Source organism: Microcaecilia unicolor, chromosome 2 (genome assembly GCF_901765095.1).
Source record: "Microcaecilia unicolor chromosome 2, aMicUni1.1, whole genome shotgun sequence".
NCBI classification, from domain to species: Eukaryota; Metazoa; Chordata; class Amphibia; order Gymnophiona; family Siphonopidae; genus Microcaecilia; species Microcaecilia unicolor.
In genome coordinates this window covers 253,628,461-253,655,161 of record NC_044032.1, presented here as the reverse complement: position 1 = coordinate 253,655,161, position 26,701 = coordinate 253,628,461, and the positions used below count along the sequence as shown (strand labels likewise).

The following is a 26,701-nucleotide window of genomic DNA, read 5'->3' as shown; positions in this document are numbered from 1 at the left end:
GGAGGGGCTATGGATTGATCAGCTATGATTAATGGAAAGAAAATTATCAGGTATGATTATACATAATTTTACCTTCCATATCATCAAGCTGATCAATCCATAGACTGGTGGGATGTACCAAAGCAGTACTCACCCAGGGCGGGACATTGAAATCCCTGACCTCAACACTGAAGCTCCAAACCGGGCCTCCGCCCGTGCAGCCACAGTCAAACGGTAATGCTTGGAGAATGTATGAGCCGAAGCCCAAGTTGCCGCCTTGCATATCTCTTCCAAGGAGACGGATCCGGCCTCTGCCATCGAGGCCGCCTGAGCTCTCGTGGAGTGAGCCTTCAGCTGGATAGGCGGCACCTTCCCCGCGGCCACATAAGCCGCTGCAATGGCTTCCTTGACCCATCTTGCCACTGTAGGCTTAGCAGCCTGCAGACCCTTACGAGGACCTGCAAACAGGACAAACAGATGATCCGATTTCCGGAAATCATTGGTCACTTCCAAGTATCTGATGATGACTCGTCTCACATCCAGATATTTAAGAGCAGAGTACTCCTCTGGGTAGTCCTCCCTACGAAAGGAAGGGAGACAGAGCTGCTGATTCACATGGAAGCGAGAAACAATCTTGGGCAGGAAGGAAGGCACTGTGCGAATAGTCACTCCTGCCTCAGTGAACTGCAGAAAAGGCTCTCGACATGAGAGCGCCTGGAGCTCGGAAACTCTTCTGGCTGAAGTGATAGCCACCAAAAATACTGCTTTCAACGTCAGGTCTTTCAGAGATGCCCTCGACAAGGGTTCAAAAGGCGGCTTCTGCAATGCTCTTAGTACCAGGTTGAGATTCCACGCAGGCACCACTGAGTGCAGAGGAGGGCGCAGGTGATTAACTCCCTTGAGAAAGCGCACCACATCTGGCTGCGAAGCCAGGGAAGCACCCTTCAGGCGGCCCCTGAAGCAAACCAGAGCCGCTACCTGGACTTTAAGGGAACTGAGCGACAGGCCTTTCTCCAGACCTTCTTGCAGGAACGCCAACACTGAAGACATTGGAGCAGTGAAGGGAGAAAGTGAGCCTGCTTCACACCACGCTGCAAAGATACGCCAAACTCTGGCGTAAGCAGTAGAAGTAGAGCGCTTCCTCGCTCTCAGCATAGTGGCGATGACCTTGTCTGAGAAGCCCTTCTTCCTCAGACGCTGCCGCTCAACAGCCAGGCCGTAAGACCAAAGGGGGAGGGATCCTCCATCACCACGGGACCCTGAAATAACAGGCCCTGCTCCACTGGCAGCCGCAGAGGATCGTCGACTGAGAGCCTGATCAAGTCCGCATACCAGGGACGCCTGGGCCAATCCGGACCCACCAGGATTACCCTGCCGGGATGCTTTGCCACCCGGTCTAGCACCCTGCCCAACATGGGCCAGGGCGGGAACACATAGAGAAGCTCTTGTGTCGGCCACTGTTGGAGAAGAGCATCTACTCCCAGGGATCGAGGGTCCCGTCCTCTGCTGAAAAAGCGCGGCACTTGGCAATTGGCCGATGACGCCATCAGATCTAGGCTCGGCTGGCCCCAGCGCTTCGTGATGTCCAAGAACGCCTGAGCAGATAGCTGCCACTCTCCGGGCTCCAAGGTATGGCGACTGAGAAAGTCCGCCTTGACATTCATGACTCCGGCAATGTGGGCCGCTGAAAGCTGCTCCAGGTTCGCTTCCGCCCACTGGCAAAGATTCATAGCCTCCTTGGCTAGAGGGGCGCTCTTGGTACCTCCCTGGCGGTTGACATAGGCCACAGCCGTGGCATTGTCCGACAGGACCCGTACAGGCTTCAACACCAGTACCGGGATGAACTCCAAAAGCGCCAACCGAATGGCTCTGAGTTCCAGGAGGTTGATAGACCACTTTGCCTCTGCAGGAGACCAGAGCCCCTGCGCTGTCCTTCCCAAGCAGTGGGCTCCCCAGCCCGACAACGAGGCGTCCGTCGTGACGACAATCCACTCTGGGGTCACCAGAGGCATTCCCGCAGACAACTTGTCTGTCTGCATCCACCAGCTCAGCGCCTTGCGCACTGCTGGGTCCAAGGGAAGGCGCACAGCATAATCCTCCGACATCGGAGTCCAGCGCTGCAGCAAAGAGTGTTGAAGTGGTCTCATATGAGCCCTGGCCCAGGGCACAACTTCCATCGTGGCCGTCATAGAGCCCAACAGCTGCACATAGTCCCAAGCCCGAAGGGGAGAGGCTACTAGGAACTGGTCCACCTGAGCCTGAAGTTTGACAATCCGATTGTCTGGCAGGAACACTCTGCCCACTTGGGTGTCGAATCGAACTCCCAGGTACTCCAGGGACTGAGTCGGGCGCAGCTGGCTCTTCTCCCAGTTGATGATCCATCCCAGGGAGCTCAAAAGAGCAACTACCCGGTCCACAGCTTTGCCGCACTCTGCATAAGAGGGGGCTCGGATCAACCAGTCGTCCAGATAAGGATGGACTTGTACCCCTTCCTTTCGTAGGAAGGCCGCGATGACCACCATTACTTTGGAAAAGGTCCGCGGAGCAGTAGCCAACCCGAAAGGGAGGGCTCTGAACTGGAAGTGTCGTCCCAGGACTGCAAAACGCAGAAAGCGTTGATGAGGAGGCCAGATGGGAATATGCAGGTACGCTTCCTTGATGTCCAAGGATGCCAGGAACTCTCCTGCCTTCACTGCCGCTATAACAGAGCGGAGAGTCTCCATGCGAAAGTGCCGCACTTTCAAGGCCCGATTGACCCCTTTGAGGTCGAGGATAGGCCGGACAGAACCTCCTTTCTTTGGTACCACAAAGTAAATGGAGTAACGTCCCTTGCCAAGCTGACTTTCTGGCACCGGAACGACCGCGCCCAGGCGGATCAGATTGTCCAAGGTCTGCTGCACTGCCACAGCTTTGACCGGAGACTTGCAGGGAGAGAGTACAAACCCGTCTTTTAAGGGTCGGCAGAACTCTAGTTTGTAGCCGTCTCTGATGACTTCCAGCACCCACGCGTCTGAAGTTATTGTGGTCCACTCGCCCAGAAACGAGGACAACCGTCCTCCAATCTGCACTGGGGTGTGGACCAAGACCCCGTCATTGGGTACGAGACCCTGGGGGAGGACCGGAGGGAGCACCTCCGGGACGGCGGTCTCTGCGAAAGGAATGCTGCTTGGGGGAGAAATTCCTCTTGAAGGAAGAGGGGGCAGAGGAACCCGACTTGCCCGGGCGGTACCGACGGGCTTCCTGCAACCGTCCTCTGGAGGTACCGGGACGAGTACTAGCCCGAGCCCTGACCTCTGGTAATTTCTTGCCCTTAGACGTGCCGAGATCGGTCACGATTTTGTCCTGCTCGACCCCAAAGAGCAGCTTGCCTTTAAAAGGCAACCTAGCCAGGCGGGATTTAGAGGCGTGGTCAGCAGACCAATGTTTCAGCCAAAGCCACCGCCGCGCAGAGATTGTCTGAGCCATGCCTTTCGCTGAGGCCCTCAAGACATCATACAGCAAGTCTGCCAAATAGGCTAAGCCCGATTCCAGGGCCGGCCAATCAGCCCTCAAGGAATGATCCGAGGGGGAAGCCCGCTGCACCATAGTCAGGCACGCCCTGGCCACATAGGAGCCGCAAACTGAGGCCTGCAAACTTAAAGCAGCCGCCTCAAAGGACGACCTTAAGGCCGCCTCCAATCTTCTGTCTTGGGCGTCCTTTAGGGCCGTGCCACCTTCCACCGGCAACGCCGTTTTCTTAGTTACCGCAGTGATTAAAGAATCCACGGTAGGCCACAGATAGGCCTCACGTTCACTCACAGCCAAAGGATAGAGGCGGGACATAGCCCTAGCCACTTTAAGGCTCGCTTCTGGGACATCCCATTGAGCCGAAATTAAGGTGTGCATGGCATCATGCACGTGGAAGGTTCTAGGCGGGCGCTTCGTCCCCAGCATAATGGCAGAGCCAACAGGGGCTGAGGGAGAGACGTCCTCCGGAGAGGAAATCTTCAAAGTGTCCATGGCCTGTAACAACAGGTTGGGCAAATCCTCTGGGCTAAAAAGCCGCGCTGCAGAGGGGTCATCCGCTCCATCCGAGCGGGGATCCGTCTCCTCCAAGGAATCCGCAAAGGACCGTTGGGAGACCTCAGACACGCTGCCCTCATCTACATCGGAGGAGACAAATTCCTCCAAGGCCTGGGAATCAACCCGAGGGCGTTTACCTCTGGGAACCTCAACCTCTTTACCAGACGAGGGAGCAGGGGCAGCGTTGTGCATGAGGAAGGCCTGATGCAGCAGCAAAACAAACTCGGGGGAGAAACCCCCTAGACTGTGCACTTCCGCAGCCTGGGCAACAGCCCTAGACGCACCCTCAACCGGCGCTCTCAATAGTGGGGGAGAGACATGCTGCGCATCCAAAATGGCGTCCGGCGCGAAACTCCGCGAAGGAGCCACGCGGGAAGAACGGCTCTTAACTTTAGCCGCTTCTGTGCCGACGCCCAAATTAAGGGCGTTCATGGCATTAATGTCTCCAACCTCAAGGGCGGCCCAAGAAGAAGCCGTCCGAGCCGCGTGGCCGGCCAAGATGGCGGAGGCGAGGAGCGGGGGATGGGCGTTTATGGCGGGAAAAACCGCCACGCCGGAGGAAGGACCGGGACATTCATCGGTCACGAAACTGTCACCCAACAAGGGCGAATCAGGCTTTAAGACCCCCGCATCCCCTCTAGAAGCGCTCAAGCGACCCGGGGAGCGACCCTTTGCGCCCTCGCCCTCCGACGCCATATGCCACGAGGAGAAGAATCGGGGAACCCCCTGCCCGCTATAAAAAGGTAAAAATTACCTGCTGTCCGCTCCGAGTTATAACGACCTGGTGTCCCAGTGAGTAGCTGCAATAGACGCTTAAATAAACGTCGAAATAAACGCCTTTAAGGACGTTCAAAATTTTTTTTTTTTTTTAACGGAGCCAGCGGGAGGGGGGAGAAAAGGAGAGACCTGGCACCACCAGGTTTGCACTTGCTCAAAAGAGCCCTCAACCCCAGGCACTCAACAAAACCTAAAAATTAGGCTTGGAGGCCTAGCCAGAGCTGCTGCTGTGTGTGACCACCACCTGCTGAGATAGAGAACATACTGAGGAGTTTCCGGCAGCACATGACCACATATAGGGAGGCAAAAGTTTGCTCTCTATCTCCACCTGCTGGTAGATGGACAAAACCCACCAGTCTATGGATTGATCAGCTTGATGATATGGAAGTTGTTCTTTTCATCAAATGTTGTAAGCCACATAGAGCCTACCTTAGTGGGATTATGTGGGATATAAGTGTTCACAATAAAATAAATAAAATCTTAATTGAGCTTCCTCATTTCATTTTCCATTTTCTGATAGTCATACAATCCCAAAAATCTTATTTTGCACAATTTGCATTTCTTATATTTTTCTAAAGTCTTCAATTTCTGAGCTCCATCTACTGAATTCTTCTCAACATCCATTACCTTGCTCAATAACACTGTTAAACCAGATTCTACTTGTTTGGACGGCTTTCTAAAGGAAAAGTCCATACACCATTATTAAAATGGGCTTGGGGAAAATGCACTACTTATTTCTGGGATAAGCAGCATAAAATGTTTTGTACTTTTTTGGGACCAGGTATTTGTGACCTGGATTGGCCATTGTTGGAAACAGGATGCTGGGCTTGATGGACCTTTGGTCTGTCCCAGTACGGCAATACTTATGTACTGTAAAAGTATGGGTAAGCAGCTTCATATTGTTACATAGAATATAAATGGTTTGAGCCATCCAATAAAAAGGTTTTTAACTATCTCCAAAAGCATCACGTTGATATTGTGCTCTTGTAAGAAACTCACCTCTTCTGCAGGAGATAAATTACATGTTAACTGGATAGACACTCAATGTCTTCCCCTGCAGTGCATAGAAAAGGGAAGTGTGTATTCAGATACTACAGCAAATGATAAAAGGAAGATAGATAGGAGTGTTGAAATCTATTGATCACGTTAAGATTTTTTTTTTTTTTAATACTGTATATATGCTCTCAACACTGATTCCCTATCCTTTATATCCAAAATGAAAGAGACGCTATTGGAGCAAGAGATTGTTCCCTTACTTACTGTTGGGCATTTTAATTATCCTATAGATGTTATTTCTAGATTGTTCCTCCTGTGTAATTAAACATACCAATATGGCTAAGGAAATACACAACCTATGTTCTAAGCTCAGAAATCCTTGGAAATTAACTTGTCCAAAGACCAAGGAATATGAATTCTACTTGGCACTGCACCCGCCTCTCACTAGAATAAACTACTTTCTCATATCTACAGTAAAATATAACCTATTCTAATTTCAAACTAATTTCTGACCATTGCCATGGTATCTGGAGTTCACAGGAGACCAACATGGCATTTTAATAATGATCTTTACGGGCATCAGGATTAAGTAGTCTACCGTGGAGCACTCTAGTAATTTCCTTATTACGTCTATATTGATTAACATGGTCTGGTCAATATTCTTGTGAAAGAGGTCACCCAAATATTTAAGTTGCAACAGAGACAACTTAAAACTTAGATCTCCTCCGTCTGATTGGGCCATTCTATCATTCGTAGGCATGACTTTCATATTTATCCCAGTTTACCTTGTAACTTGAGAATTCAGGAACCATTTGTAAAAAACTTTGCTAGTGTGGTCAAGAGCTACAAATCATCTGCATAAGCCAGCAATCTGTATTTGGTCTCGTATATGAAACCAGTGATCTGCTCCTCTGAATGTAATGCAATTAAAAGGGGTTCTAAATCTAAATTGAACAATATTGGTGATGGGCCACCTTGTTGCATACCCCTTTTTAGATACTAGCGGATATTAATTTGAAAATGAGAGGTAGGCTTTGTGTACAGTATTACAACCCAATTTATAAATCCAGTCCTGAACAATTGTAAAGCTTTCATCAAATATGATCACTCCACCATATCAAGTTTTTTTTAAGCATTCAATGAGATCAATGACAGCGATGATATTGATGGATTACCATAAGAAGATTATGGAAACTTCTTGAATGATCAACAATATATCTTCCTGACATGAAGCCAACCTGATTGGGATAAATAATATAGTGCAGCCATCTATCTACTCAACCTAAATGCCAGTATTTTTGCTAAAATCTTACAATCTCTATCCGGTAAAGCTGTGGGCTGATAATTCTGCATCATGGCGATCATGTCCAGATTTCATTGCCAACTTCACTTGGGCTTCAGCAAACCTATCCTGGTCAACGGGGCTGGAGTGTAAATTTTGAAAGGTATGGAAGAGCTTTGGAGTTAAGTTGGTAACTTCTGTAATTTAATCTTCAGTAACAGAGGCACCGAAAGATACAGATTTTTCTTGAGACAATTTTGCATGTGAAAGCCCGGCTAAAAAAGCATCACATACGTCATCTCTATACAATTTCTAAAATTCATAACTAATTTAATCTTCTTTTAACAAGATCTTGCCCTGCGAGTCTTTTCATGACATTTATGAGCTGCCACTGTTTGCGGCATGCTAAATATCTAGCCAGTAGCCTCTCAGCTCTGTTATGACCAACATACTGTATGTCTCCATTTTTCTGTACAAATATTTCCATACCATCTGTATGACTCAACATCTGCTATTTTAATGTCTCACTGAACTTTCTTGGAACAAGTTTGAATATGTAACTTCTCAATATTATGTATATCAGCTTCTAGTTGATCAGTTGTTGGTTACTGGATATTATAACTAATTATTTCCCTTCACGAGGTGGACTTATGTTTCCCAAATTGTCTGGTGTGCAAGATCAGGAGTATGATGACACTTATGCTTCTCGTTATAGAATAATCATGTTTCCAAAATCTGTGACCAATAAATTCTACGGATTTGGGCATCCTTTTAATGGCAAGGCCACTGATCCTGCACTGCTCTGAAAACACTTAAGGCACCCAGCAAAAAGGTGAGGGGGGGGGGTTGGATTTCCCGATTTTCACGCTTATCAAAACAGCAGCTTTTTAAAGATATGGATCTTACCAGGTATCACCCATGCTCATACAAACTATTATATCATTACAATTGTAAAGAGACTTAGCTTTACCATTACCTTTAACAATTCTGACTTACATAAAATGGCCACATTCCTGAAATCGCTGCCTCAACATTTTATAAAAGCTGTCCTATTATACCTTTCTGCACTAATCTTCCAACAGAAAATTTCTAATTCTGTTTGGGGGGGACAACAAAGACACCAATTTAGAGTTACACAGTGACAATTATACCCATCTATAAAATTGAGATTGGGTTAAATCATACTTAGAGTACAACTTATCAAATGGCAAGAAATCTTTGTCCACAACAATATGACCAACAGTACAAATACCATTCTCTCGCCAGACTGACCAATTGTTTAATAATAATTACTATACAAGCACTACATTGTTTATACACAGTATGCAGTCACAACTTGTAATGTATCCTTATAAGGGCTGTGGAGTCAGAGTCAGTAATAATGTACTGACTCAGACACCAGCTTCAAAATAAAAACTTACATTATAATATATGGTAGATTTATCATTTTATACTTAGACTAGTAAAAAAGGCCCATTTCTGACACAATTGAAATGGGCGCTAGCAAGTTTTTCCTCGGAGTGTGTATGTTTGAGAGAGTGTGTGTGAGAGTGACTGTGTGAGAGAGAGAGTGAGTCTGGGTGCGAGTGTGTCTGTGAGAGAGAGAGTGAGTCTGGGTGCGAGTGTGTCTGTGAGAGAGAGAGTGAGTCTGGGTGCGAGTGTGTCTGTGAGAGAGAGAGAGTGTGTGTGTGAGAATGAGAGTGTGTGCAAGTGCATATGTGAGACAGTGTGAGAGAGCTAGTGTGTTTCACACAGATACAGTGTGTGCGCGCGAGAGAGTGTGTGTGAGAAACAGACTCTCTGTGAGACTGAGTGTATGAGACTAAGAGAGTGTGTGAGTGACTGTGTGACAGAGAGTGAATGTGATACAGTGTGAGATACAGAGTGTGTGAGAGAGTGTGTGAGTGAGAGAGAGAAAGACATGGACTGTGAGAGAGAGAGAGTGTGTGTGTGTGTGACAGAGATACCTCCCCCCCCCTCTGGTGTCAGCCCCCCCCCCTCTCTCTCTGGTGTCCGAGCGTTACTGTGCAGGACGCTGAGCTCTGGCTGTGCTTCAAGGAACAGACCAATCCTATTTAATAGAATGCACCTCCAACATTCTGAAGCCGAGAAACCTCGTGTGGTTGGTCACTTCTGCTCATGACGAAACCGGAAGTATGTGATGTCAATTCAGGAGATGGATACAGAGAGCAGGAATGCCTCAGCCATGCAGTCAGCTTCAGAATGTTGGAGGTGCGTTTTATTATATAGGATATATCTATATTGTTTTCCTAGATCTAAAGAACTGGTAAATACAAGTTGTATTTACCAGTACTTTAGATCCAGTACAAAAAATTTAAAGCCTATCAGTAGGGGTCGGACAGTAGAAAAATAGAGGAGTCGGGAGTCAAAGGTTTGGTGTACTGACTCCACAGCACTGGTTATGTTTAACACCCTCATCTGAAGGCTGGTAACAGGTCAGTCTATGGGTCATTCTCATCAGTGCCATAGCACTCTTGAAATTGCTTGCTTTATGGAAGTACAGTAGACAGACTCTGGCTGTGCTGAAGTTGCTTGAGAGGTTACAGCTAGTGCTATACATGTCCCTGATGTGGGAAGAACTCTTAATTCAGGGTGAGCTTGTACAGTGTTCAAATTAAAGACAAGAGGTTTGGAGGAGATATGCAAGTGAGACTGGGGAGTGATAAAAATAAATAGCAGTGATTGTTTAAAAATCTGTTTTGGCTGGTTGAAGTGAAAGAAAGAAAGAGAAAGAAAGAAAGCAGGAGTGTGTAGGTCCTGAGAAAAGCGAAGATACTTACCTGTAGCCGGTATTATCCGAGGACAGTAGGTCTTATATTCTCACATGTGGGTAACACAATCCACGTTGCTGGGTCCGGAGCTTATGACAAGCTTTTCCAGAGCTCTTTGGAGCGTGAGATGCGTTCCACTGCACATGAGCGAGTGCCTTCCTGCCTTTTGGTAGAGTGTGGGACCACCAGTACAATACTAGAGCATAATTTTCGTTTTTTCGAGAACAAGCAGGCCTATGATTCTCAGATGAGGGAATCCCTAGCTACCAGGGTCACTGAAAACAATAATCACTGGTCAATTAGACAATGTAACAGTGAGGTCAAACACAAAGTAACTGAAACTATATACAATCTAAGTGAGAGTGAAGCTTGGAACAGAAAAAAAAATGGGTCTAGGAGGGTGGAGTTGGACTCTAGACCCCAAATTCTAAACTGTCTATCCAGACTGTCGCATCGGGTATCCTGCTCAAGGAACTAGTGAGATGTGAATATGTGAACAAGTGCAAAGTGATGCATGTGGGAAAGAGGAACCCAAACTATAACTACGTCATGCAAGGTTCAGCGTTGGGAGTCACGGACCGAGAAAGGGATCTAGGTGTCGTCATTGATGATACATTGAAAACTTCTGCTCAATGTGCTACTGTGGCTAGGAAAGCAAATAGAATGTTGGGTATCATTAGGAAAGGGATGGAAAATAAAAATAAGGATATTATTCTGCGATTGTATCGCTCCATGGTGCGACCGCACCTCGAGTATCGTGTTCAATTCTAGTCGCCACACCTCAAAAAAGACATAGTGGAATTGGAAAAGGTGCAGAGAAGGGCAACAAAGATGATACAGGGGATGGGAAGGCTTCCCTATGAGGAAAGGCTGAAGAGGCTGGGGCTCTTCAGCTTGGAGAAAAGGCGGCTGAGGGGAGATATGATAGAGGTCTATAAGATAATGAGTGGAATGGAACGGGTCGATGTGGAGCATCTGTTCACGCTTTCCAAAAATACTAGGACAAGGAGGCATACGATGAAGCTGCAGTGTGGTAAATTTAAAATGAATTGGAGGAAATTTTTCTTCACTCGAGTAGTTAAATTCTGGAATTCGCTGCCGGAAAAGGTGGTTAAGGCGGTTAACTTAGCGGACTTCCAAAAAGGGTTGGACAGCTTCCTGGAGGAAAAAGCCATAGAATGTTATTGAATGAACAAGGGAATACAGTATTTCTAGGATGGGCGGGACAAATTGCTTGTTCTTTTGGCCGCTGTTGGTGACAGGGTGCTGGGCTCAATAGACCCTTGGTCTGTCCCAGCATGGCGATGCTTATGTACTTATGTGACCAAACACCATGTTGCAGCCTTGCAAATTTTTTCAATGGAGGCTGACCTCAAGTAGGCTACTAACGCAGCCAGGCCCTAACATTAAGAGCCTTGACATGACCCCCCAGAATCAGTCCAGCCTGGGAGTGAAAGAAATGCAATCTGCCAGCCAATTGGAGAAGATGCATTTCCCCGATGGTGACCCTCATCCTGTTGGAATCCAAAGAAACAAAAAGCTGGGTGGACTGTCTGTAGAGCCTAGTCCACTCTAAGTAAAAGGCCAATGCTCGCTTACAGTACAAGGTGTGCAGTGCATTTTCACCAGGATGGGCATGAGGTCGGAGAAAGACTACTGACAAGACAATCAACTGGTTCAGGTGGAAATTCGACACAACTTAAGGAAGGAACTTAGGGTGCGTGCGGAGGACTACTCTGTTGTGATGAAACTTAGTATAAGATGTTTCCAATACTAAAGGCCTGAAGCTGACTGACCCTGACATCTGAAGTAACAGCCACCAAAAATAGGACCTTCCAGGTGAAGTACTTCAGGTATCAAGAGGCTCAAAAGGAGCATTCATCAGCTGGGTGAGAACGATGTTGAGGACCCAGTTTGACAGGGGGCTTAGTCAATAGCATACCTCTCATGAAGCAAACAACTAGAGGCTGCCCAGAGATGGGAAGCACTAATTGTACTGAGGTGAACCCTTACAAAGTTGGTTTTATGACCAGATTCAGAGAGGTATAGAAGGTACTTAAGCAGGGCCTGTATAGGGCAGGAAACAGGATCTAGGACTCCGCTCTCTCACCAGATGGCAAACCTCCTCCATTTGAAAGAGTAACACCTCTTGGTGGAATCTTTCCTGAAAGTCAGCAAGATCCAGGAAACACCTTCAGGAAGATGAAAGGAAGCAAATTCTAAGCCCTCAACATCCAGGCCTTGAGGGCCAGAGACTAGAGATTGGGATGCAGAACAGATTCCTCGTTCTGCGTGAAGAGGGTTATAAAACACTCCAATCTCCATGGTTCTTTGGAGGATAACTCCAGAAGAAGGGGGAACCAGATCTGTCAGGGCCAATAAGGAGAGATCAGAAGCATGGTCCCACAGTCTTGCTTGAGTTTCAGCAAAGTCTTCCCTACCAGAGTTATGGGAGGATATGCATACAAAAGACCTGACCTCCAATAAAGGAGGAAGGAATCAGACACTAGTCTGTCACGGGCCTGGAGCAGAACTGAGGGACTTTGTGATTGGATTGAGCAGCAAAGAGATCCACCCAGGGCGTGCACCACACTCAGACGACCTCGCAGGCAATGTCCATTTTGAGTGACCACTTGTGTGGCTGCATGACCCTGATCAGTTTGTCAGCCAGGCTGTTGGATTTGCACGCCAGGTAAGAGGCCTTGAGGAGCATTCCCTGCTGGACTGCCCAATGCCGCAGAAAGCATGATCCGGTGCCTCCCTGCTTTTTGGTGTAATATATGGCAACCTGATTGTTGGTCTGTCTGAATGAGAACAATTTGGTAGATCAGCTGATCTCTGAAAGCTTTTAGAGTGTTCCAGATTGCCCAGAGCTCCTGAAGGTTGATGTGAAGAGCTGTTTCCTGGGCTGACCAAGCACCTTGAGTGTGAAACCCATGAGCTCCCCACCACAGATGAGATGCATCCGTCATCGGTACCTTCATAGGCTATGGAATTTGGAATGGCAGTCCCAGAGTCAAATTGTCCACCAAGCAGAGACTGAACCAGCTCTGGTGACACGTGAATGACATCCTCCAGGTTCCCCATGGCCTGACAAACACTGAGAAGCTAGGGTCCACTGAGCAGTTCTCATGTGAACACGTGCCATGGGTGTCACATCAGTGGAGGTCATGTGGCCCAACTATCTCAACATCTGCAGAGCTGAAATATGATGCTGCTCTGACTCGAGCAGCAAGGGCAACAAGAGTGTCCGCTCGTGCACAGGGAGGAAAGCCCGAGCCTACTGAGAGTCTAGCTGGGCTCCAATTAACTCCAATCGTTGGACAGAGAACAGATGGGACTTGGGGTAGTTTAAGACAAACCCATGAAGCTCTAACACCCGAATAGTCATCCACACGGACTCCTGAACACCATCCTTCGATGTGCTCTTCACCAGCCAATTGTCAAGATAGGGGTACACACGGACTCCCCAGTCTACGTAGAGATGCTGTGAATACAGCGACACTTAGTGAAAACCCGGGGAGCCGAAGTGAGGCCAAAAGGCAACATGTGGTACTGGAAATGACGCATCCCCAGACGAAAATAAAGATACCTCCTGTGAGCTGGAAGTATCTGGATGTGTGTAAGCATCCTTTGTCCAGAGAGCATAGCCATGAATCATGGGGGAGAAGAGAGACCAGAGAAACTACCCTGAACTTTTCTTTGACCAGGAATTTGTTCATGGCCCTTAGGTCTAGGATGGGACGCATCCCCCCCTGTCCTCTTTTGCACAAGGCAGTACCTGGAATAGAATTCCTTCCCTTCTTCCCCTGGTGGAAAGGGCTCAACCACATGGTCCTTCAGAAGGGTGGAGAGATCTTCTGCAAGTACCTGCTTGTGCTGAGAACTAAAGTAATTTGCTCTTAGTGGGCAATCTGTTGGTCTCTTTCGCCAATACAGGGCGTAACAGAGATGGACTATCTGTAGGACCAATCGGTCAGAGGTTACAAGGAAGTCATCTTTGTTGAAAAAACTTCAGCCTCCCTCCAACAGTCAAGTCATCCAGGACAATCACTTTTACAGTGGCTATGCTCCACTGGAGCCAATCAAAAGCTTGACCCCTGCTTTGACTGAGGAGCAGTCTCGGTCTTAGGAGCACGCTCTTGACAAGAACGAACGTACAGGGGTTGAGCCTGCTGAGGCTGGTGATAAGTGGTTTATCAACGCCTCTGTAAATAATAAGTACTCCTCTCTGATTTGATGAAAAACCTCCTAGATGAGGCGGTAGTTGCAGAAGGCACCTAGCAGAAAAGAGTTAACAGAAAAGAGTTAACATAGTAACATAGTAGATGACGGCAGAAAAAGACCTGCACGGTCCATCCAGTCTGCCCAACAAGATAACTCATATGTGTCACATTTTGTGCATACCTTACCTTGATTTGTACCTGTCTTTTTCAGGGCACAGACCGTATAAGTCTGCCCAGCACTATCCCCGCCTCCCACTACCGGCTCTATGTAGCTTCATTGCATGCCCTCTAGTTAATCGATGACAGTGTGTTTTTTGATGAGGTCAGCGACCTCCTCCACTTTCTCTCCAAAAAGATTATCCCCCCTGGCATGTAGCATCCACCAACTTCTGCTGGACCACTGGCTCCAAGTCAGAGACACACAGCCATAAGAGTCTACGCATCGCTATACTCTGAGCTGAGAACCTAGATCAGAGGTTTTCAACCTAGTCCTCAGGGCACACCCAGCCAGTCAGGGTTTTCAGGATATCCCCACTGAATTAAATGCTATCTAACCAATCACTTTCAATATTTTATTATATCAATTTATTTTATTAAACCTTTAATATTCAAATTACATTACCAATCATATAAAACCTCCTATATCCTGGCTTCATTCATTCCTCCATTCACTCGCACATTGTTAATCACTCTAGGTAATTGCACATTGAGTACACACACGGTGTTACTTAAAGCTGATAATTACGCTTCTTATACAACAAATTTCTGATTATCTTCACTCCATTATATAAAGTTCTTCAATTGTCCGTGGTAACAGTCCAGTCTTTTACATAAGCTTGACACTATAAACTTTCTTCATTTGTATGTTACACCATGAGGCATATTTTCAAAGCACTTTGGGAGGCTAAGTGCTTTGAAAATATGCCTCCATATGTCAATATCTATAAATACTTTTAAACTGACTTGTTGTGTATCCCAATGTGTTCTCAAATAGTGCCTCACCGTTCTCAAATTGTAAAAAAGATCGATACCAAACCAATTCTGGTCTATTCTTATGTCTTTCAATCTCTCTCATCGAGTCTCTTCTCTATTATTTCACTCTGTCCTCCAACCGGAGATAAGAGACAAACCTCCTGCCACACCCTACACAATCATGTTTCGCTGAAATGCTTCTTCAGGGGCTGTGACTTAACACTGTACACTTATGTTACCGCATTATACTCTGGCAGACCCCGGGGGATTCGGAGAGAAAAGGATGTCCTTGAACGCCGGGACGCCAGGATGAAGCCAGGATATAGGAGGTTTTATATGATTGGTAATGTAATTTGAATATTAAAGGTTTAATAAAGTAAATTGATATAAAATATTAAAAGTGATTACTTTGGTTAGATAATATAGAAGTAATCAGATTGAAATTGTGTAACTCAGTGGGGATATAATACATTGAATTCAATGGGGATATCCTGAAAACCCCGACTGGCTGGGTGTGCCCCGAGGGCTGGGTTGGAAACCTCTGTCCTAGATGCAACATCAGAAGTGTCATAGGCACCCCTGGCAAAGAGCTTACAAACACTTCTTCTGCTGCTTGACCATCTGGCAACCAGATTCAGCTTGCTCTGGTGGGAGAGAGAGTCCACCAAATCAGACAGACATACTATGCACCAAGACCCGCAAGTACAGACTCATGTTGAGCTGGTACAACCGGATATGGGAGATGAGCATAGAGGCCTGATACATCTTCCACCCAAAAGAATCCAGGGTTCTAGCTTCTTTGCCAGGGGGCCTGAAGCATAGTCCCGAGAACTCCTAGCCCTTTTGAGCGCAGATTCCACCACTAGGGAATGATGAGGCAACTGAAGCCTATCAAACCCAGGGGAAGACTGAGTCTGGTACATAGTGTCAATTTTCTTGGGAAAGACAGGGACCAACAAAGGGAGCTTCCAGTTCTTCACACGAACGTCCCATAAGATCTCGCGAAGGACCGTCACAGCCTCTCTCTAGGAGACGACTCATAGTTCAGGACCTCGACCATCTTAGCCCTGGGCTCACCCTCCACTTCCAAAGGAATTGGGACAGCATTTCCTTAATAAAAGATGGGAAGGAAAGTTTCTCTTCCCCTTTCCTGTGAAGGGGAGAGATCAAAAGGGATGCCATAAGACTCCTCCTCCTCTGAGAAGCACCGTGGATCCTCCTCTGACTCACATGAGGACTCCTCGTGGGAGGGCTGAAATCAAGCCTGCATCAACAAAGTGGAACCATGTACCTGAGAGGGGCATCGAGGTGTCAGCTCCAGCCTTTAGTCTGGCAAAGCTTCCTCCACCAATGATGAGGGGGTGCCAACACAGGCGGCAATCAACGTCAAGACAGCAAGCAGCGCCATTGTTGAACACCCCACCACAGGCAGATGGTCATGCGGGACAGCAGCAAAAGGCATGGCAGTTGCAAGCACCGCAGATGCCAAAGCACTCTGTTGTATGAACCCGCCAAAAGCTCAGGGAGCAAGGCCCGGAGGTGCTCATTGAGGGCCGACATCAGGAAAAGCTGGGGTGATGGCGTAGGAGGCGGCGGCTGCTGAACTTGTGGGGTGAAACTAGATATCTGGCCTTGGCTGCCAGCATCTTCTGTATGGAGGGGGAGTGCTCCTCCCGGCACCAACACTTCTCAGGTGCAGAGTAATCCCTCGGGGCCTCAGAGCTACCAGCACCATGCGTTGAGGGTGATCGATGCCGATGCTTCTTCCAATGCTTGGCATAGATGCTCCTCAGTGCCAAGGAGGATGAGTCCTCATGTCGCCTCGGGATTGGGTCCAATGCCAATCAATCCCAGAGGGCCTACATAGCAGCTGGCGCTGAAGCAGGTGGAGACCCACTCGATGCATGGTCACTCCCAGTGTCTAAGGGTTTCGGATCTGTCTACAAAAGGTTTCTCTCTTTGAGCCTCTCTGGCTGTGTTCTTTTCTTCATATGACAACACAGAAGACAGAAGGGGTAAGCTCAGGCCCCAAACAGTGGAGACACTAAGAATGGGTGCTCATGCCAGAGATGGTCCTATCACCAGATACAGCGCTTAAAGCCATTGGGAAACTTTGATGACATGGAAGGACATGGTTAAATCAAGAGACTCGGTGGCAAAAAAGGGGCAATGCACCAGAAAAAAAATGAAGGGAAGAACCTGACTGAAGCTCAAGCCTACACACATCTTCTGAGCATGGTAAAATAAATGAAACTTAAAAAGGAGAAAATAAACTAAAAATGTAAGAAGAACAACACTCCGAACAAGGTACAATATAAAACAAAAGAAACATGGAAGGCACAAAAAGAAGATCTCAAAGAAAACCGAACCGGAAGCTGTGAGAAGAGAAAAGAGCGTCTACTCCTCACTGCGGAAAAAACAGCGGGGGGGGGGGGGGGGGCACTTGCACTTGTGTGGTGCAGCGCAACTCGCGCTCCAAAAAGCTCTATAAAAGTTGTCACTAGCTCCAGACCAGGCAACGCAGATCGCGTTACCCTTGTGTGAGAATCATAGGTCTGCTTGTCCTTGGAGAATGCAGATTCCTGAATAAAATATTCTCCTTCAATAGGAAGTGCGAGTGATATATGAAAATATATTTTGCTTTCGTGATCTTGCCAAAGTTTATATGAAAATATATTTTGCTTTCGTGATCTTGCCAAAGTTTAGAGTGAGAGACTTATCAGTGAGTGATAAATATATAATCCTCATATACTGAAATCTGATGATTTAGCCATTTCCTTCTGGCTTTAAGTCTGTTCTGACCCTGTTGAAATCTGTGACAGGGCCGCAGAGAGGGGGGTGGGGGCCCAGCACCGCAGTCCCACCCGCCCTCCGTCGTCAACCGTCTGCCACCGGGCTGGGCCCCCTGCATTGAAATTACAGTGCCTCTCACCTCCATGTGAAAGCGCTGCAGGAAGCAGATCGGCTCCCTTCGGGCCTCCTTCCCTCCCCATGTCCCACCCTCGTCTGATGTAACTTCCGCGAAGGTGGGACAAAAGGAGGGAAGAAGGGCCGAAGGGAGGCGATCTGCTACCCTGCTACCTGCAGCGCTTTCACACGGAGGCGAGAGGCGCTGTGATTTCAATGCAGGGGGCAGCAACGACCTCGGGGGGGTGGCCTTGCCCCAGCCCAGTCTCTCGGCAGCCCTGATCTGTGAAGCTGTGGGCTATGGGAAGGGGGGGTGGGTTTAAGCAATGCAGGGGGCCCAGCCCAGTGGCGGACAGGGGGGGGGGGCAGCGACAACCTCGGGGGGTGGCCTTGCCCCGGCCCAGTCTCTCGGCAGCCCTGATCTGTGAAGCTGTGGGCTATGGGAAGGGGGGTGGGTTTAAGAAAGGCTGGGGAGAAGCTGGAGAGGAGGGGGAAAGAGAGAGGGAGTAATGTAAGAGCAGGAGGCAGAGGGGAGGGAGAGAAAGGGAACATTGTGGGACCCAGCATCAACTTATTTATTTATTTGTATCCCACATTTTCCCACCTATTTGCAGGCTCAATGTGGCTTACATAGTGCCGGAGATGCGATTGCAGACTCCAGTGTAAACAAATACAGAGTGATGTTGAGATAAGATAAGGTTCATGTGGTAGTGCCACATGAGATAGGATAAAGTTCACGTGGAATATCCACATAGGGGCATCGTACGCGGAAGAATTGTTTTGTGTCCATACTGTATTTTGGTTTTGTTGTGTCCATACTGTATTTTGATTATGTTGTGCTGCAGCGGTCAGGCTTTTATGTTGGGTTGGTAGGGTATGCCTTTTTAAACAAATACGTTTTTCATGTTCATAATTTTCAAGGCCTTTGGAAGTGCGTTCCCCACAATTGTATGCTTATGTAGGAAAAATTGGATGCGTAAGTTGATTTTTTGCAGCTTGGGTAGTGCAGGTTTAGCCACGTTCGTGTTGATTTTGAAGTATTTCTGGTTGGTAGGTCAATCAGGTCTGTCATGTATCCCGGAGCTTCACCGTAGATAATTTTGTGAATCATTGTGCAGATTTTGACAGCAATACGTTCTTTGGGAGCCAGTGTAGTTTTTTGTGGAGGGGTTTTGTTTCATCAAATCAGGTTTTCCCAAAGATAAGTCTGGCTGCCGTGTTCTGGGCGGTCTGAAGTTTCTTTAATGTTTGTTCTTTACATCCCGCATAGATTCCATTGCAGTAGTCCATGTGACTTAGTACCATTGTTTGTATCAGGTTGCGAAATGTTTTCTCGAGAAGAATTGTTTCACGCGTTTAAGTTTCCACATTGAGTAAAACATTTTCTTAGGTGTGGCCGTCACTTGTTTCTCTAGTGTTAGGTTGCAGTCTATTATAACGCCAAGGATTTTCAGGCTGTCTGAGTTAGGGAGGGTGTGATCTGGGGTGCTGATAATTGTAGGGTTGTCCGCGCTGTGCTGGGATGAGACGAGACAATGTGTTTTTTCTTTGTTGAGTTTTAGTTGAAATGCGCTTGCCCAGGAGTCCATGATGTTCAAGCTGCTCTTGATGTCATAGGTGATTTCTGTTATATTAGATTTGTAAGGAATGTATATTGTGACATTGTCTGCATATATGAAAGGGTTCAGGCCTTGGTTGGATAGGGTCTTGGCTAAAGGGGTCATCATTAGGTTGAAGAGGATTGGTGATAGCGGTGATCCTTGTGGTACTCCGCAGTCTGCCTTCCACGGTGATGATATGGTTGATTTTGATTTTAACTTGATATGTTCTTGTGGTTAGGAAACCATTGATCCAGCTAAGTATGTTACAACCAATCCCGAGCTTATCTAGTAATCTTAGTAGTATATTGTGGTTTACCATGTCGAACGCACTAGACATGTCGAATTGGAGGAGTAGGATATTTTTGCCTGTTGCTATTTCCTGCTTGAATTTGGCTAGGAGAGTGAGTAGTACTGTTTCTGTGCTGTGTAGTGTGCGAAATCCTGACTGGGATTCGTATAATATTGAGAATTTGTGTATAAAGTCAGTAAGTTGTTTGGCTACCATGCTTTCCATCAGTTTGTCTGACAGCGGGATGGATGCTACTGGTCGGTAGTTTGTGATTTCATTTGCTTTTTCCGTGGTGTCTTTTGGTATTGGGGTGAGTAGAATGGGACACAGCATTTTTGCCATTTTTAGCCCCAAAACTGCTTTGACTTATACATGAGATTGACTTATAGACGAGTATATATAGTTCTGTTTCTTTTTCCAGTCACTGATGTTATAGTGTTTGTAGGTGGTTTATCTCCTTATATGTAACTTCTGGTTAAACCCACTAGTGATCAGAGGCAGAACAGGGCCAGTTTAAAGACAAGGGGCTCCTTCTGCTGCCTGTCACTGCGAAGGCAAATCATGGTGCAGACTGTCTCCAACCACCCCTGCTGGAGAAGTGCTCTGGACACCAAGTGTCTTTAGCAGCATTACCGTCCCCAAAAATGTACAGCAGTGTAAATGAGGAAGTAATGCTAGCAAGTACTATATCAGTCAGTCCTTTGCAACAGTTTCCTCAAGAGTTGAACTGAGGTCCTAGCATGCAGACATGAAGAGAATGGCTCTAGTCAGCTAAAGGAAGTGTGGTAGAGAGCAGGATAGGAATGGGGTGTCTACGTCTCAAAGCTCTGTTCTAGGGGAAGTAGGAAAGTCATGCACTATAGCTCCCTGATAAAAGCCAGGTGAGAAGAACAGAAACATGTTCTGCACGATGAAAGCTGCAAGTTAAGTCACAGATTGCATGTAGTCTCTGCTTCCCAGGTTGGATGTTCCATTCATTTTCTGCCTCATCCCAGGTAAAGAGCATCACTCAGGCAGGGAGAGAAACAGCTGCCTCTCTTCTCATTCAGAAGCTGCTACCTTTAGAAGACCAGTATCCAAGAATGAGTAGACCCAGATTTTCTGGAAACAGGAACTTCAGCTCCCAGGCTTGGCTCAAACTGTCCCTGATAGAGATAAAATAAGACCCACTCCCCCAATCCCCTGGGCAGCACAAGCTGATTCCTCTACAGCAGTGGTTCTCAGCCCAGTGCTTGGAACACAGCCAGCCAGTTGGGGTTTCAGGATATCCACAATGAATATGAGATAGAACTGTATTAGCCAAGGAGGCAGTGCATGCAAATCTATCTCATGCATATTCATTATAGGTATTCTGAAGTCATGACTCTGTTAGAGTTCTGCTAGTCAGGCAGGGGAATGCTTGGAACAGCTCCTGATTGGCCGTCAGGGGCTGAGCTGATGTCAGTCTGATCTACTTAAGGTTACCTTTCCCTATAACCCTGCTTTGGCATTACTCCAATTCTGCTGAAGCCTTACCTTTGCTCTGTCTGAGCTATTAGCTTTGTGCTTGTGTGGAGTTGTTACTCTTTTCCTTGCTTGCAGTTTCGATTGCTCTGTCTGCCGGCTGCTGCCTGCGTGTGTCTAGTTGCCTCTTTACACTGCACCTGGGACTCTCTGTTTGACTGTGGTGCCATGTGGTGAGTTCCTTCCTTGTCCAGTTCCAGTTTGTTTGTTTTGCTTCCCCTTCCTTCCAAGTTCCCTTGGTGCTGTGTTTGTTTTCTGTTTTGCAGGTCCTGCCCTTGTAGCAGTCTTTGTTTCTCTCCGTGGGGGTTGTTTGTTTACTCTTTCATTGTTCTCCCAATTAACCGGTTGTCTGCAGTGTTCCCTGCCTCTGGTTGCTCTGTGTGTGTTCAGTTTGGTTAACCCTTTGCCTACAGAGTTTCTCTGCTTCTGGCAGTTTGTCTGTTTACTGCAGTCTTCCCTTTGTGACTGGTTCAGTCCTTTCTTTGCTGTAACTACCTCCTGTATTACAGAGCACTGTCCCTTTCTGTGCTGGGTGTGTGTTAGGCTCCACACTCCGTTTTGCAGACTTTTCTCTTCCCTGTCTGCTGAGGGTCTCTGTCTACAGTATCTTTATTTTGCAGTCCCTCACTTTCTTTGTGTGCAGTGGGGTACTGCTTGACGTGTTTCTGTGTATGCTTCCCTTTCTCCTTGATTATCAGCACCGAGGGTGTTGCTGGTGCTCCGGTCCCCGTGGGGGACCCCTCGTTTAGTCTCTTTCTCCCCTCCCTACATACGAGTCGGTTCCGGTTCGGCCTTGAGGCCCGCATGCTTGAATTCTGAGTAAATGAGTTCCTGATAGGCCGTGAGGCTCGCCTGATTGCCCTACCTTCCTTTTTCTGGAGGTGCAAGTTGGTCACTGCGTGTGTGTACAGGGCTTGGTAGCTGGGGTAGTGTGTAGTGCCTGCTCGGCCCACCCTTGGCCTAACACCTTTACTAGGCCTCAGCTGGGGCTCAAGGGCTCACAACCAAACTAACATCTGAAACTGGCTGGCTGTGTTCAAAGGACTGGGTTGAGAAGCACTACCCTAAAGCACAAATACTGCACTGTGAAAGCTGCTCCAAAACAAGCAGCCAATGGGCTACAAGCAAACTTACCATGCACATGACAATTACCTGGCTTTGCTTTATGATGCACCCTTCTCCCTTCCTCTGTCAGAAGATGACCCCCAACAGTACCCACAGAGCTATATTTAATCACCGTCTGCCAGCGTGAATGTGCTATTATAAGCATTGCAGCGCTGTTGGCTCAGCCACCTGCCATCTGTTCAGCCTGCTAATTACAGACTTGGAGAAACAGATTAATTTATAATTGCATCATAAGGAGAAGAAGCAGGGGTTAAGGCTGTATTGCTACAGTCACCAGGCAAGTAATTTGATTATTGTCAGGTCTTCTGGTCCTTGGGCTGCCTGGGGATGCTGTAGAAGTGGGACTCAAGAGCCCCTGGGCTGGGGAAAGTAATTTTAGATATCGAGCAATAGCGACACCTAGAGGTCAGACTTCAGAGATCAAAGCTGACCAGAGGGCGCCACTGCCTCTGGTCGAGGACTGCTGCTATTTCGGCTGAATTGTGTGGAGGACATTAAAAAATAAAGGAAAAAACAAGAGCGAGCACTGAAAGAAGGCTCATGGCTTAATAAGCCAACACAGGCTGATTCCAAATAAAAGCAGTAAAGGATGAGAACATTACTTTGGTGGGGGGTGGGGGGGCAGCAGCAACAAAGCCATCTTCCCATACTGGAAGATGTGTCAATAGCAGCAACTTCTTTATGGACACCTGACCAGTGGAGAATGAACAGAGAGCTATGCTTAATTTATAATCAGGTAAGGAGCTGAAGATGGGCTAACTAAGAGGAGACTCTGAGGCATATTTTCAAACTTTGGAAGGCTACGTGCTTTGAAAATATGCCTCTCTGTCATCTACTATATTACTCTGGCAGCACCATAAGAACAATGTCAGTTAATACACACTGACCATAGGAGAATGTGTCAAGATGAAAGTGGCTCTTACCCTTGTTCTGGTAGATAGTGGACAAAGGTTGCACCCAAGACAATGCAGACAGAGATGCCAAAGAAGAAGGCCATCCTCATATTCCACACGTCCACAAAGGGGTCTTCACTAAAGCCATGATAGTCCGGGTTCTGGAGGGGACATATGGATAGGAAGGGAGAAAGAAAATCAATAACATTAGTCCTATCAGGAAACGAGGTTCAGAATATGTATCCTACAAATAACAGGTGAAAAGGTGCAGGAATGTACCAGCATGTCATACAATTGCCTTTAAAGTTCATGAAGAATTTGTATCAGCACCTGCTCTGTGGTGGGCTGACGTGTGTGGAGGAAGCCTGTTCTGTAGTAGGCTGGTGGGTGTGAAGGAAAGCCTGTACTGCTGCCTATGCTCTTACCTGCAGCAAGTATAATGGAAAGGCTCGAGTGGATTTAAGAAAAAGAGGAGCATTAAAATTAGCATATGGTGGTGAGAGTGGGGACCTTTTGCTCTAGCTGCACTTGTTAGCTCTGCTCCTATAGCACCTGATAATCAGCAGTTCCAGCTGGTTCACTGCCTGCACCTGGAAGATTTTAATCTCCATCGCTGCTGGCTGGGGCTAGTGGGGGGTGGAAGAGAGAGATACTGAGTAACCCAGCAGGCCATTGCCATCCACAAAGAAAGCTGAGAGGAAAGCAAAAGGGCACAATGCAGTATTAATGAGAAGAAACACAGAAACAGAGCCATGAGCTTTAAGATACTGCAGAATTGCTGAGAATGACAGTCACTTTGTCTGTCTGTGCCTCCATTCTAACTCCTGGCTTTGTCACAGACTTTCTGTATGTGACTGAGTCTTTTCAGCACTACACACATTTAGGGCTCCAGATTTTAGCTGTTAGCCAATAAATATTTAAAAAATAAAATAAAATTGACATTGGTGTTTATTAAACACTTCTCCTCATGGTACTCTCTCACCTCTCCCCAGCTTATCTTGTATCCATCATATGGGTTTCGTGCCTTTTCTGAGTGGACAACTTCTCAGTAACACAAACTTACATGTCTGATTCCACCAGTTTAAAAATCGAAGATGATACCCGGCAATAGGACTGTGTTTCAAAAACATAGATGAACACTGATTTTCTGTACCCTCACAGAATTCTTAATTACCTGGAAAATAAATGCCTACAATCATAATGTAGAGAGAGCTAAAAATAGAAAACCTACTCAACTATTTTGTTGAGTTCTATAGTAATGTTTTGAATGCTACACTACAATGTGCCTAATAATCACATTAAACCCTCAACACAGATTGCTGAAACAAAGGACAGAGCTCCCACTCGTGGCCACTGAAAGTGATGCAATATTGGAATAAAATTAAATAGACTAAGGAGTAAAAGGTGGTAAAAACCTGGGACACAGAAGAGGAGCCTCAGCAATAGAGTCCCTGTCATTTATTTTTATTGCTCTTTGTATGTTTTGGGGGACAGGGTTCTTTGCTTTTACTTAAGTGATTCTGGTTGGCTATTTTTTTTGGCTCTCTTTGCATGTTTACTCTTGTTTTTTCGGTTTGGCTCTAATATTTAGATCTTCCTTTCTCTCCCCCTCCCTTCAACCTCTTTGGAGGTGTCATTTGGTCAATTGCCTGCTGAAAAACCAAACACATCATATTATGCCTTAACAAAAAACCCTAATAAACCCATAAGGTTTACCCTTGCTAAATGTTCCTGCTTCGTGCCCAGGCAATTTCATGCAGTTAAATGTTTCCTTGATGAAGGATCACAAATGACTTTCTTGTATGCACTCTTGTTCTCTTGACTGGATTATTGCAACACTGGTTTACTCTGGTCTGCCACAATCATTCCTTTGTTGTACTCAGATAGTACAAGACACAGCTCTTAAGGGTATTAGCAAATACTATAAGGTTTGACCATATTTCCCCAATCTTATACTGAATGTGATATTGAACAGGTAACCCACAAAATTCTACACACTGGCATCCCGGCCTATTTCTCTTCAGCCATCACCCCCCTATATGCCTGCTAGGGCACTATGCTCCCTCAACAACCGCTGGTTACACAGGCAAAGAGCATTTTGTTGCACAGCACCTTCACTTTGGAAATCCCTCCCAGACACCCTTCGACTAGAAACTTTCCTTTTCAAAATTCACTAAAGAACCTGCTTCTTGCTATTCTTGTGATACTCTCTTTCTCTCCTCTTTACCATCTTATTAATGGTGCTCTTTTCTCTTCCTAATTCATACTGTAAACCACCCCGTTATGTCTTCATGTGGGGCGATATATCAAATCTAATAAGCCATAAACACATGCTGACTCATTCCCATTAAGCCATATCTTTAAAGGTCTGTAATTTTTTAAAAATATTTTTAACTGTGTAAGGTTCCAAAAAAACGTATGTTTGATCACCATACTTAACCAAACATTTAACTGGGAAGCAGAAGAACTGCCCTCCCAAGGACTGTACTGCTTGATGCATTTATCTTGTATCTGTTTAAACACATCAGGAAATAACCAAATAACAGAGACACACAAAGTTATATTATTTGCTTATGATATTTTATTGACCCTGACGGAGCCAGTACGATCATTGCAAGCAGCAATGCGGACCATACAGAGCTACGGAAGAGTTTCGGGTTTCCGGATTAATATGGACAAATCCGAAGCCTTGGGCCTCCATATGCCACTGGCAGTACATCTGTCAATTATACCCTTTTCGATGGTGAAATAAGTCATTGCACTATTTGGGTATTACTCTTACATCATCGCTCCATGCCCTCTATGAAGCTAATCTTCCTCCAAAGATAAAGGAAATATTTCAGGATTTAGATAAATGGGAAGGTTTGGAACTCTCATGGTTGGGTAGAATATCAGCTATAAAAATGATGGTCTTGCCAAAGCTACTATATTTATTCTTAGCATTGCCATTACCAGTGCCCAAACACTTTTTTTGCCAGCTCAACCGTAAAGTTTTTGCATACATTTGGAGGCATAAGCCGCCGCGGGTGCAGAGATCTTATATCAGCCAAAGAAACGGGGAGGTATGGGGGTCCCTAATTTTCTTTTGTATTTCCAAGCGGCACAGCTACGCTTCTTGGTGGAGTGGGTCGCTGGAACCACCAAGTCTTGGGTCCAAATTGAGCTGCGTACGCCTTGAAGCGCTATAGAAATGCTAAATAGTAGTAATAGTAGTAGTAGAGACAATGGCTAGGCACACATCAGTTGGGATCCCTATTGTGGTTGCCCCATAGACAGCTATTACATTATATTAAGACA

The 26,701-nt window shown here is 46.5% G+C and overlaps 1 protein-coding gene across 1 annotated transcript in view; it reads right to left on the bottom strand.

The window, feature by feature from the left end:
* The window catches only part of LOC115462392 (NADH dehydrogenase [ubiquinone] 1 beta subcomplex subunit 11, mitochondrial-like), a 123,202-nt gene that overhangs the window by 84,266 nt on the left and 12,235 nt on the right, over positions 1 to 26,701 (bottom strand). The window contains exon 2 of the mRNA XM_030192400.1: positions 23,435 to 23,565. Coding sequence (XP_030048260.1) covers positions 23,435 to 23,565 — 131 coding nt within the window. The remainder of the gene's footprint in view (positions 1 to 23,434; positions 23,566 to 26,701) is intronic.